At 40.5% G+C, this 13,174-nt stretch overlaps 1 protein-coding gene across 3 annotated transcripts in view; it reads right to left on the bottom strand.

The window, feature by feature from the left end:
* LOC135409377 (alpha-2-macroglobulin-like) overlaps positions 1–13,174 on the bottom strand; it is a 37,224-nt gene that overhangs the window by 9,837 nt on the left and 14,213 nt on the right. The window contains exons 13-26 of one of the 3 annotated variants that reach the window (XM_064644804.1): positions 12,245–12,308; positions 10,875–11,017; positions 10,371–10,520; positions 9,987–10,157; positions 9,152–9,245; positions 7,626–7,752; positions 7,104–7,332; positions 5,946–6,072; positions 5,226–5,347; positions 2,787–2,838; positions 2,086–2,169; positions 1,802–1,978; positions 838–922; positions 133–289 (exon numbers count right to left, since the gene is read on the bottom strand). In XM_064644804.1, coding sequence (XP_064500874.1) covers positions 133–289; positions 838–922; positions 1,802–1,978; positions 2,086–2,169; positions 2,787–2,838; positions 5,226–5,347; positions 5,946–6,072; positions 7,104–7,332; positions 7,626–7,752; positions 9,152–9,245; positions 9,987–10,157; positions 10,371–10,520; positions 10,875–11,017; positions 12,245–12,308 — 1,782 coding nt within the window. Of the gene's footprint in view, positions 1–132; positions 290–837; positions 923–1,801; positions 1,979–2,085; positions 2,170–2,786; positions 2,839–5,225; positions 5,348–5,945; positions 6,073–7,103; positions 7,333–7,625; positions 7,753–9,145; positions 9,246–9,986; positions 10,158–10,370; positions 10,521–10,874; positions 11,018–12,244; positions 12,309–13,174 lie in introns of all 3 variants that reach the window. The other 2 variants (XM_064644805.1, XM_064644803.1) reach the window with 2 other exon arrangements.

Consider the following 13,174-nt stretch of genomic DNA (forward strand, 5'->3'; position numbering starts at 1 on the left):
CATGCTTCTGTGATAGCTCCTCACTCTTCTCCAACCCCCAAGTGACAAAATAGCTTCATTGACCCAGATTGACTTATGGTCAAGTTGCAGCCTGACAAAAGCCATATGGAGCCAACCAGGCAGACACATTACCTTCATAGCATTGTTCAGGAGTGTCCCAGAACTGCGGAAACAGCCATTATCCTTCTGCTTTTGAGTAAGCCAGATCAAAGCATCCTGGATGTGCTTCTCATCTATGAAGATGTGAGGCCGGGCCTGGGCAAAAGACTTGAGGACAAAGGCTGTGAGCCTGAAAGTGACAGAGGGAACCAAGACATTCTGAGCAGGTCCTGTATCCATCAGAGGTCATAGGGCCCATATGGGCAATACTGTTCTGGAGGAAAGCCGTAGAGGCTACAAGACTTGATCACAGGGGGTTGGTTGGAAACTGAGATAGCTTAGCAACTCAGTGAGATAGGGACTAATGCTAAATGGAAGCTGCTATTCATAGCCCTGAGGACTGCAGGCAATGGCACTGGGTAATGGCACTGTGGGGATTCATCATCATCTTCTGCTAACAAGAACTAGCTGTACCATCTTTCAGGCCACCCTCACTTGAGCTGAAGAAGGGTGTCAGAGGAGGTAAGTAGCTATCAGTGCAGCACTGCAAACCTAAAAGGCACCTCCCTTAACATCTTTTCTTCCCCCATTATCTCACATGATTATTCTGTGATGTCATGATAATAACTTCATCTCCAACTCCATTTCAACCTCAACAATGGCCAAGCACAAGAGAACACTGAGGAAAGGGAAGGCACGAAAAGCAGTAATGAAAAACCAGTGGTACTGAAGTCTTACCAGGTATTTCCAACTTGCCCATAATGTGGCCCAAAGGTACTATAAGAACCATCCCAGTGTTTGTACTTCAATTGCCTTTGATACCCTGAAATGGAGAGTGAAAAAATATTTCAGTTGCCACTGTACTTTTCAAGGAGCCATGCAAAGGAAATGTAGCAGATATGGGACAAAATGTCCCCCTTAACTAATGGCAGAAGTGTGAGCTATGTTGCTAAGTATCACAATGGAAGTTCAGGCAAACCCACAGCTCTGAGTATCTCCATTTTGGTGCTCTTCCACTCTCCTAAAACACCTGGAAACTGAGTATCTGTGATCATTGCTGATCTCTGCCTTAGACTAGATGAGGAGAGGTAAATGAATCTCAGACTTGAGAGAAATGAGAGAATGGTTTCCAGAGGAGAACTGATAAAAAATGTGAACCCTACACAGGATAGAGATGCAGAAAACAGGGTGATTTTCATTGGAGGAAGTGCAATATTCCTGAAAAAATAACTGAGTCAGTAGCATATACCCATCATGTGCGTATGTACCAGTGTTATGTCTATCAATATGCCCTAGATAACATGTTCAAATTCTGCCCTGGTCAAAGGTGAGCAATACTTTCTAAATCTCAATCCTAAGGAGGGTTCGAGATCTACATAAGCAGCTGCCATGATTAGTGGCTATAATCTGATTTATGTCTTTCATATAACCTTTTTCTTACAGAAAGAAATCTTGAGTTATTGCCAGTTCTGGACTTTTCCTATGTTCCTGTTTGGATGCTGTTGTCTCTCATGCTGTACCTTCACTTGAACATAGGATTCTTTCTTACAGATACTGTATTATATACATCTCACCTACCAGTGTCATGTTCCCTTCTAGAGACAGCCTCCAACAGATCATACATGCCAGTGGACAATAGTGTCTTTATCCAGTTGCCAAGGGAAGGGATGAACAGAAAAGCAAAAGCTGTGTCCCGTCTCACCGCTCACTAAGTATCCAATGGCCTTGGATTTGACTTCTTCACTCAGCTGCCCTGTCTTGTTCAGATAGTCCAGGACATAGATGTTGGGTGCAAAGAGGACCATGTTCTGCTCTCCACAGCCAAATGGCATCTGGAGGAGCTGGTGCAGGTTCTGCATGGCAGTGCCCATGATGTCACCTGGGGAATGAGACAATTTACAGTGTAAATTAGCCATTAGACTGAGCACAGCCTGAAGTCACCGTGTTTCAAAATAGCACGTGACACTTAAAGGATGCTTCACTTACCTAGCACTGAGAAATATGCTCTGGCTGAGCCATCCACCACAGTCTCTGGAAGAACCAAGGAGACTGTCCCTGTCATTGACTTTTCTGGGATAAAAAACCAGATTAATTTGGTTACAATTCCAGATATATGTATATGCATGGTAGCAGCTATCCCCTGAACAGGGTTTTCCTGCCTTCAAGAAATCCATTTATCTGTAATTTTGTTGATGATGCTTCCCATCCTGAAAATTTTGTGTTGGGCCTTCAATACCCTCACACACAGATTGTCATGGACATCTACATGGCACTATCAGCTGGCCTTGACTGACAAATACACTTTCCAACATATTTTTCTGGCCTCTTCTGCTTCAGTGAGCTGACCCGGCTTACTGCAGAGTCTGGTTTGTGATTTTACACCTGTTGAATGAAAGGCATTAGAGATAACCTTATTAAATCCCAAATATTCTCTCCCTGCAGGGACCTGGCCAGCCTCAGTTCCTAAGAGATAAGCTTCTGTCTCTGTTGACACTATTACATCTTCAGGTCTCCTCCTCTAGGAGGAACTGATTTCGCTAACAGTTGGACATACATCTAATTTGCTTAATTTTATCACTTTCCTACACCTTTCTTCTCATAGTGGAGCATTCACAAACCTTTTCTTCTCTCTTTGTCTTTAGTCTCTACCATAGCAAAGAAAGTCTTAGAAAGCAGATGGCTCTTACCAGATGCACAGAGCACAGAGTTGTACGTAGTTTCCACTTCAGTCCCTTCCGGCTTGGGGAAAAGGGCAAGAAGAAAAAGCAAAAAATGAGAAACAACAGCAACAACAACAAAGAAAAGGAAGACATATCAAAAGGAAAACTAAAAGGGACTTTTTGGAAATGACTTACAAGGTTTTCTCCTCCATGTGCTAAACTGAGGATAATTGAGGACTATAACATACCGGCTAATTACAAGTATGAAATGTAGTACATGTTCTTTCCTTTCTTATTATTGAGAGAGGCCCTGCAGATTCACAGGTTGTGATGCAGATAGCATGCAAGGTGCTGTTACCAACAGTGCTAACAGAGCCACAGGACCCTGTTTTCCAAGGTGCTACCCACTATGGCCCAGTGTAGCTGCAGTGATGGCTGAGTGCTGGGGACACTGGTAGGATATGTATGCAAGAGCTTTTACAGGTGGTAAAGCACTCCAATGCACCCACATGTGACATGTTGCAACAACAAAAATCTAAATATATGCCATAGTCAATTGGTGATTCTATCCTGCTGTTTCAAAAACTCCTAGCCTATTTTTTGAAGTCAGAAAAGAATCCCTCTTTTCTGTTGAGATAGGTGAAAATATTTTGCAAAAAACTCAGGAATTAAATGTTTGCTATAAACTATTTTTTGTCAGAATTTATTGTAGGGAGATCCCGGCATTATTTTTTAACCTCCAAATAGGAGAGTTCCCACTGCTTCATTACTATTTTCCAACTTTTGTCCATTGAAAATTTTTTCCAGCATGCAAACAATGGTGTTATTGTCTTTACCTTCTCACATAGTTAAAATTCATTGTCTCTCATCCTTCAATAGGAAAAGACAGAAAAGTATTAAAAGAGTAGGAGAAAAAAGAAAAAAGAAAAAGCTTTTTGGATAAAGTATGACAGAACTAAATGCTTCTATTTGCAAAGGTACCTTCATGTTTGTTTCAGTATATCCTTGTGATATGCAACTGAATGAGAAATCCATTGTTTTGTTTGATTTTGAACATTTCAACAGGAAATTAAAACACACACTGTAATTATTTGAAAGATTTTCCTTTCCAGATGAGAAATTCCTGGGTGAAAAAACATCCCATTTCCCAAAGACCTCTCAGCAAGGCTTGGTTTCTGGATGGGCAAAAGGATGCCCCAGAGCCTTTGGCACAGTCCCTTCTCTCTCTGGGATGCACTGCCTACTGTAGGGAATATTGTCATCCATATGTTCGTGACAATGCAGCTTCACCCCAAGCATGTTTCACTGTATCCACCCCTACTAATTAATTGTTGAGCCTTGGATGCTAATCTCTGACTCCATCCAGTCAGGGCTTGCTGTAGATTAATTACCACATTAAAAAAATAGGATAGGATGAGCAATCTCTCAGACACCCTGAGAGAAGCATCTTTAATACTTGTTCAGTAATTTTCATTCCCCTGCCATCTGGGAGAAAAGACTTTACAGTGCTGATCTTCTAGTAACCTCAAAGAAAAAAATAAAGTCTTTTTTCCTGAAGGTATATATGAAATCAGGAAATTTTCCTGAAATGTTAAACAGTTATTCATGTATTATACATACAAACCTATCTGTAAATATTTTAAAAACAAAGGTGACTAGCAGATAGGATTGTTGTTCCATCAGTACATTCAGGTTAGCAAAACGTTTTCTGAAGTTACATGAGTCCTAGCTCTGCCTTACTGCAAACAGGAATGTCTGCAATGTAAGGAGTTATTTTCATTATATAGATTTCACTACACAACAAGCTAGTACTCTTTGTTTGCTAATAGCATCACAGGGAGTCATACTGTGGATTAATTTTATGACTGGCAATTTATCACGTGAAAAGCTGTGCTTTTATCATAGCAAAACACTGATTAAGAAAAAAGTGTACAAAAGAATGAAAAAAATAAAAGGTTAGTTACACTGTTTTGAACATTCTTAAAAGTGTAATAAAACCAGTTTGAAACAGCGATGGTAGTTTTGTTTAGAAATATTTGTAGGTTGTGGTGACTGTTCCATATTTCAGAGTCCTAGCCATGTCCTGGAGGAGAAGCATAAGGTTTCTGACTAGTGTTTCATTTACAACCTATCCCTGTGATTTATTACAGGTAAAACCAAGGAGTTCTTACTTATCTCTGATAGGATGTCTCAGAAAACCTGTCATTATGGCCTGCCTTATTATTTCTGTCCCACTGTGTAATGTCAAACCCTGCTTTTACTATGAGATAGCAACGCTATGAGTTATGGGCTCTACTGGTCTGGGCTAGATTTGTCAATGCTTCCTTTATAATAGCTTGCATAATTAGAGTCCTACAAGCCTTTATTTCTGCTCTCATAGCTAAAAGAGAAAACCTTTATCATACAGCAACTGTTGCTGTTGCTATTGCTACTTTTCTGTGCCACCAAAATTAGTATCACACATACCTCCACCAGCAGCTGTCTGATGACTGTGTCCTTCCACCCTTTCTCAGGGGTCTCCACAACTGCATTCCCGCAGGGCTGCTGGTTCTGTAGAGCCTCAGTGCTCACCGAGAACTCCACCTGCCCTGGAGAAAACAGGGGCAGTCAGCCCTGCCCGGCAGAGCCATGGAAATGTGGGTTTGTGTTTGTGCTAGGCACCTCCTGATACATTACAGAGCTTTTCCAAGAGGAGAGCTAAATTTGAGACAGTGTTTTATCTTGATCCTCATGCAGCCTTCCAGGGCACCTCCTTCAAGATGGCCATACAAGCAGGTGGTCCATCAGTCAGAAGAGAAATGATGGGGCGGGTCTTGCAAATCAAATGGTCTTGTTCTGGGACCATCAAAGCAAGCTTTGATTAAAAAATTTCAGACCCAGAAACATTAAGCCAAGGCATTCTTAATTCCACAACTGGAATATCTGAGTACTTTGCATGTATTAAGGGAATTTGTGATTTCTATTTACGTGTTAGGAAAGCAATGGCCTGCAACACTTACACGGTTTGTTTAGGACTGGAAATATTACACCCAGTGTAGTGTCTCAACCTCAGGGTTGGACTTCTCCCTTCTGACATAGAGAAGATCCTTCCAAACAGGTTTTGAATTACCCAGCTCCTCACACCAAAGATCTAATGCCCTACACAGATATCTGATCTCAGTATGTTCTTGTTGTCCAGCTTCTTACCTAGAGATCTTGGTGTTACTGCCCAAGCCACAGTTATTCTTTCATTCAGGCAGATGCAGTAGGATTCTTCCTGTTTCTCTGCTGGTATAGCCAGGAAATGAGTAGATTCAGCCAGGGACACGCTGACCTGTTGGTTGCACAGACAGGTGACATGAAGTTTGGACTTGCAGAGAAGCTGAAGTTATTGGAGGCGATGCAGTACATGGAAATGGGGAGTGGAGTTTGTTATACTGTGGGACTGAGAACCTTATGGATATTGCAGAGAAAGAACTGCCTGATAAAGAGGGAAATAACTGAGATGTGTAAAATCATAAGGTAAGTGTAGGGAACAGGATCTTTGGAAAGAAAATCAATTCTGGGAAAATTAATAGTACAGACCACTTGTGCCATGAATTAAAGACACTGCTCATGATTAGTTAGGTAAAAAGATAAAACACTAGTGGTGGGAAACCAAGTAAGGGAACAAGGAAAAGTGGATTAGAGGAACCTGAAAACAGCAAACAAAACAGGAAAGACAGGGAAATAAATGAGAGCGCATTGGAATGACTGGATCAGTGCCCCTCCTTTTTTCAGCTTCATTCCTTTCAAATAAAAATCTGTATTTCTGAAAAGCTTAGCAAAGGTGGTTGAGATTTCATACCAATCATTTTCCAAATTCTCTTGACTTTTTCATTGGTGAAAAAATGCAGACAAGAATAGTGAAGCTGTATAGCTCTGTTCTGTGCCTTAGGGACAGATGCAACAAATCAAAGGAAGTCTGCATATTCCAGCAAATCTGCTGTGATATTTTGTGAGATGAGACTAAAGGCTGAACACAGGTATCCACCCTGGTGAACTTGGAATTTCCATGTGCAATGATGCTATGGTCTGTAAATAACCCAAGTCTCATATTTCTATAGGACAGTGACATAAATTTGTAATGACAAAGGTGGGAGTCTCACTAGCAGAGCTTTAGGTTCTGAATCTAATGGAGCTTTCTAAACTTTGGCAGGAAAACATACTCCTTCTTTATTGATACCGCAAGGATTCCTACATATGTACACTTGTATGAAATTATAGTTAGAGATCAGTCATCTGGCTTGGGAAACCATGCTATAAGTGACCCACTGTAGTCTTCCCTAAGCTGCTGGACTGAGCAAAGTTGTGCAAGTCTCTTACCCTGATGCAGGCGGTCAGGTAGTTGAAAACGGTGGCTTTCAGTGTGAAGGACTCGCCACGCACTACAGAGTAGGGCATGGTGAGCTCAACAAAGAAGGGCTGGAAGGCCTTGAGGGACACTGTTGGAGACAGGCCAAAGCCTGTGTCTGCTGAAGTGCAGAATGCATTGGCTTTCCACTCGGTGATGGTGTCAGGGATGGTCACATCTAGATCAGCATTTCCCTCAGAGCTGGTTAGGGACAGAGAACAAGATTTCAGTTATATTCTGGTGATCGTTCTTCTTAGCCTACTGCATAATATCTGCTGACAGCAAACTCCTGACCAGCTGGGATATGGGCACTGGCTTTTGCATGTTCCCCCAAAGAATCCTATACTTAGTGACCTTACAAAATCCCTCTGTCTACTAGAAATACCGCTCTCACTGAAATACCGATACTTCCTTTGAGGCTTTAACATATAGGTTAGTAAAAAAAGTAAGGTTTTGGCCTAGTGACCACACTCTACATTCCCTTAAACACTTACTTCACTGAAACTATGTCCCAGATCCATGTCTCAGGAAAGTACTTCCGGACAGTCTCCACAGTATTGTCACCAACCATACCTTCTTCCATCTCATACTCCAAATCTTCAAGCAGATTCATTGCAGTGACTAGGAAATTTTTCCATGACAGGAAAAAGGAAAAGATGTGTCAAATTCTAATCTAAATCAGGAAGATACTTTCCTTCCAGGTAGTGGTTATTCTTAGATAAAATTTTAAAATTCAAAGCACAGCTTTGAAATCTTGGCCACTGAAAACAAATGCATTTCTCTGTTGCCATCTCAGTATTTAATTTTTCCTAATGTTGCTGCTCTTCTTACAGAGATTAGATGTAGTGGAGCATTCTTCCCTCACTGCCAGCAAACAAAGCAGTGCCAAAAGAACCATGTATGATGATGTTATTGAGGGTATATTTCTGTTGCAATACAGAGTCAAACATGAAACTTATTGTCTCCAGATATTACTGTGCCAGATAGGTTAATAATCTGGATGAAGAATTGATTGAGTTTATAGATAACCAGAAACAGAAGCCACACTTAGCCCTCCATCTAGGATTTTTTTTAGATGAATATGGGTCTTTACATCTTTGGCCATTTGCAACCAAATGGGAGGATGCTTTCTCACAGTGCTGCATACTTTTGTGCCTTATTGAAAGGTTTTCCATCAGCCTTAGAAGATTTTACATCTTTTCAAAGGAGACAGCTGTCTTGGGCCATACTCTGATGACAAATCCTTCATCTCAAAACCAAAGATCTGATCTGTTATAAATAGAAGGCTAGAAGTTATCACCGGACCAAAAGCTATCCTTTTAAAATCAGAACTGTGATACTGCACTGGAAAAGTCAGTAACTGGAAGTGACAAAGGTAGGAGTCTTATATAGCCTTTCTAGTCTGAGAACTACTCGAGAAAACAAACATACAAACAAACAAAAGTAGTATCATTGTTATATCTTCATAGTCACTGAATCTGCAGCAAAGTGATGTGACATACCCAGCCCCTTCTAGTCATGTGAGTGGGAGAGCTGGGAACAGAACTAAATTTCTCATCTTCCAGTGGTAAAATATCGATCATTTGTCTTGGCCCACTGCTGCCCTAGTTGTTCCTCTAGCTATTGCTAGAATGTGGCTGCCTAGAAGTAGAGACTCCTTTTTTAGGTTTCCACAGTTGAACTCAAGTCTGATGGAAAAAAAAAAGCCACTACTTTGTGCTGAAAGATTCTTTTAGTGCCTACAAGATCCCTGCTGTAGGGGCTGGCATGGGAGTCACCAAGCACACACAGTTCTAGCCAGACATATCTGTCTAGCTGGGAAGATGCAGGTAGAGGTAGAGCAGTTTCATATTTCAGGACTGAGTCCAGAAGGGATTGATCCTGAATTAGGTTAGCATATCTGAACAGAATCAAATCTGACTGATGTAATTAATATTCAAAGATGTAAAGGGAAGGAAAGAAGCAGGGTAGTAAATTTTAGGAAGTTGTGTGGGAGGTGAAATCAAGAAGGTACTAGAACCACTGTAACTCCTTTCCATCATGTGTCCTGGGTAATGCTGGCAGACTTCAGGCTTATGGATCTTGCTGCTAGTGAAGACTTTTAAGCCCAATTCCTAGTAAACAAAGAGAAAGAAGAACAAAAAATATGAAAAAACCTGGTTTGGATATAAACTTGATTTAGTATGTCACGAACAGATGTACTTAAGTCTGGTAGTGATCAGAATAACAAAGGCTTGTGTATAAATTCCAGATAGACAGGTTTAACCCAGATGCTGAGGCTCTATCATGTTACACTCATACTATGGCTAAATTCTGGCATTATCAGATGAAATACTAAGGCCATAGGTCTACTTTGAGCACAGCTGCCTGTATGAAAATGACATGCGTGAAACACATGGGATTGAAGGGACCCAAAAAGTCTTGTGCAAGACACTTTAGATGGGTATAGGTGGATTTTTGGGTTATCAAAGTAACTGACACTTTATTGAAGACATCTTTAAAGCAGAGAGAGAAAACATGAAAGAATGAGGAAGAGTTTCTAATATTATGGCACTAGAAATAATTTCTCAGGACTGTTTCCTTACTCGAGCCCATTTGCAGGTATCTCTATTAGCAATGAGGAGACCTTTCAAAGTTTTAATGGTTCAGAGAAACACTCAGGTACCAGTGATGGGCTAAGTATGAAGGGCCTGGGCTTGGTTATTTTCTCACATACGAAAGTTAGCAAGTTTACAGCAAATGAGCTTTTCTGTTTTGTTTTGTTTTGTTTTCATTAAAAAATGCTTGAAGACAGATGAGGAGAGCAGACAATTCCAAAAAGGGACCAAAAAGAAAAATGAAAGGCTGATGCTTACTTTGAGAATGTCATAGGCATCACCTTCACCATCAGGAGAAATGGGTACGTAGACAAATCCATTTACTAACATATTCTCAAGTGACACACAAGGGTTTACATTGTCTTCTTCCAGGTAGTAGCCCTTGAAGCTATAACCTCGGATTTCCTTCAGTGGAAGAAGATCATACACCTAGGTAAATGCAAAAAAACCAGGGGAAAATGTTGCAGATCAGCACTTATAGGGGGAGATTCTATCTAACACTCCGTTGGTAAATGCCAGCTTCTGAAAAACAAGTGCAGTGAATGTACCTGTAAAAATACATAGCCCCATGTCTATAGTTGTGTTAATAGGTATTTGGTTGGTTCTTGTACTTGCTCATTACCAGAAGTAGCCAAGACTTACAGAACTGGGAGAGAGCTCATTTTCAGGCTTCATAAGGAGAACGCTCTTGTCCACAGCACGGAGGGCACACAGGGACCTTGGTGTGGCATGGAGTTTTAGGTGTGTGTTGGAGGCAGGAAGACCTTCCTTGGGTACAAAATTCAATCTCACCTGCAAATCCAAAAAGAAGTTCAAACAGCCACTTTTCCAGACACTGTTACATGCTATTATACTGATGCTTCTAGCCTTGTGAACTAAGCTCTGCTAGTGTCTTGCAATTCTCATAATATATATTCAGCTTTGACAATGTAATTAATAATGATGACTGATTTGCTTTTTTATTCTGTCTTGCCCCATTTTTTATAGTTATAGCTTTGTAATTTATTCTGGTCAACAATCCTCAGTCAATATCTGCTCAGATCACTTAATGAACACATTGTGAATTCTGCCTCCGTTCTGGAACTCATAACTGAACTACTGGTCACAAGACAAACATGGGTTGCATAAACTGTGACATATACTCACTTTATTGGGGAGACAACTTTCAACCTGGAAATCTGCTGAACTGGCAATGACTTCCCCACTGGGCGAAGTGGTATAAACAAGCATCCGTGCCAGGGGAGTGATTGCTGCCTCAACAGAGAGGGTCAGCTGAAATGTCCCATAAGCTAACAGAGAGAAAAAAAGGCTGATCAACACACAAGAAGTCCCAGTATATGCATTTTCCTTTCCCAGATAAAACAGTCAAGTTCACTCATGCTGAATATTTTTAGTCAGCAGGGGCAGGAATACTGATACATGATTGAAGCCTATGGCGGCTGCTGAAGATACCTGCATTCAAAGAGTGATCATGAATAGCCAAATGGAGCGAGTTTGGAAAGCTTTTAGATTCTCCCCAGTTAACATCTGGCATAATTTCTTGATGTTCTCAACCACTGTTTCCCTCAAGCTCCAAGATCTACCAAAAACAGATGAGGGAAAAAAAGGTAACAGACTATTGTAAAGGGAGGCAGCAGTCAAGGTTGCAGAGTGGCTGAAAGAATAACTGGGAAAGTTACTGCTAAGCAAGCATTTAGCTGGAACACTAAACTCTTGCTCCAAGCACAGTAGAAAATGCCCCTCTGTGCTCTAAAACTCTTTTTATCTGGGCCTGAACCTTATGTCACAATCTGGACAAGGCGACAGAACATCTCTTGATATTAGCCATGGTGTTAGTTTAGTAACTGCTACTAGTGAGGATGCAGAACTTTGTACAAACATACAGCACCCAAGACCTTTTACTTCCATAAACTGTTTATAGCCACTGCAATGCAACTCCTTCTCATAGACTTACAAAATATCTCCTGGTCTTATTGTCCGAAGACATTTAAAGTTGCATTACAGCCAGTCTCAGTTACTGAAATGTGTAACCCTCAGACATTTATATGAATAAAATTAAATGTATTGGTTAGAATATAGGTATGTTTGGGTTTGCAGGCTTACAAGGCAGGAACAATATCAAAAAAATGAAGGAAAGAGAGAGAAAGAAAAAGAGACACACTTCTTTCTGTTCACTGTACATGTGATCCCACAACACTGGTAAGCATCAGCAGTCAGAATAGGGTAGAGTGGTCATCAGAAAGTGCTGGTTTTAGGAAACGGCCAAAACATTATGTTTATTTTTTGTGATATTTTTTAACATTTTATCATTAAAAAAATAGCACCTAACAGAACTCGGAGAAAACAAAACTAATCCAAGACACTTCATCAAAAAGATCTAATTTTGAAAATTCAAACATTACATTTAATGTTTGAATTGAACATTAAATTAAATGTTTAAATCTAAATAATTTATCTATGTCCCCCCTTCCCCCAAATTATCATTAGAAATACTGAAAATGCATAGTACTGCTCACCATCTCCAGGTTTCACAGTCAGATCATGGGTGTCTGCTAATATAATTTCTCCCTTGGCCATCACCTGTGTGACAGAGAAACCTTCTGTAATTGTTGCTACTGGTGTTGAAAGGAAGGAGAAGGAACAGTCAGTGGGTTATCTGTAGATTGTTAGTATAAATAGCATTGGCAACTGTGAGCAACACCGAGAAGGTATTAAGCAAGTGCCAGACTAGAATTCACTGGGTCTTGGGAGACAAGTATTCACTCCTAGGAGGACCAATATTTTCTCACTGATCAGACCTCTCTTGCTTTTGTACATATTACGGGTTTGAATGCATTTAATCTCTGACCCCACGTAAGTTTGGGGATCATATGCACATTTCTAACAATCTGGAACAGATTGAGGGGCAAAAATTCTCCTAATTGCATTCTCAGTTGCATTGTGAAATAGTCTGAAGAAAAATTTAATCAGGATTAATTTCATAACTCCACAGAGTTGGGACAGAAGAGTACAGGCTGCAAATAATAAGAGCTTGAATAAGGTACCTGAATTCAGGCAGTAAGCAACAGCCTGAATGCTACCTGTAATTTCTTCATTTCTAGAAGATGATTCCTTTTTCACAGTCAAAAATGGTTTCTATACAATTACTCTCCAGAGGAAATATATATATTCCATAGCACCATATTTGAATTTTGAGGTGTAGGATCCACTCCTATAAAAATTGAAGGTATCTCACTGTTTGTTTACCTACTGTATGTGCATACTTAAGACCAGCTTTCCCAGGCTCCAAGGAGAAGCAGGTATGTTGTCCTTCAATTAGCTCTTAGCAGTCTTGAAAATAAGCACATAGGCGTCTCTAGCAAAGGTTTCTATTCTCTTTTTTGAATCTCAGCCTAAGTCCCCCAGTGTTCTGTACAACCCATCAGAACGGAATTGTCTTTTCCACT

The sequence above is a fragment of the Pseudopipra pipra genome, chromosome 2 (genome assembly GCF_036250125.1).
Source record: "Pseudopipra pipra isolate bDixPip1 chromosome 2, bDixPip1.hap1, whole genome shotgun sequence".
NCBI lineage: Eukaryota > Metazoa > Chordata > Aves > Passeriformes > Pipridae > Pseudopipra > Pseudopipra pipra.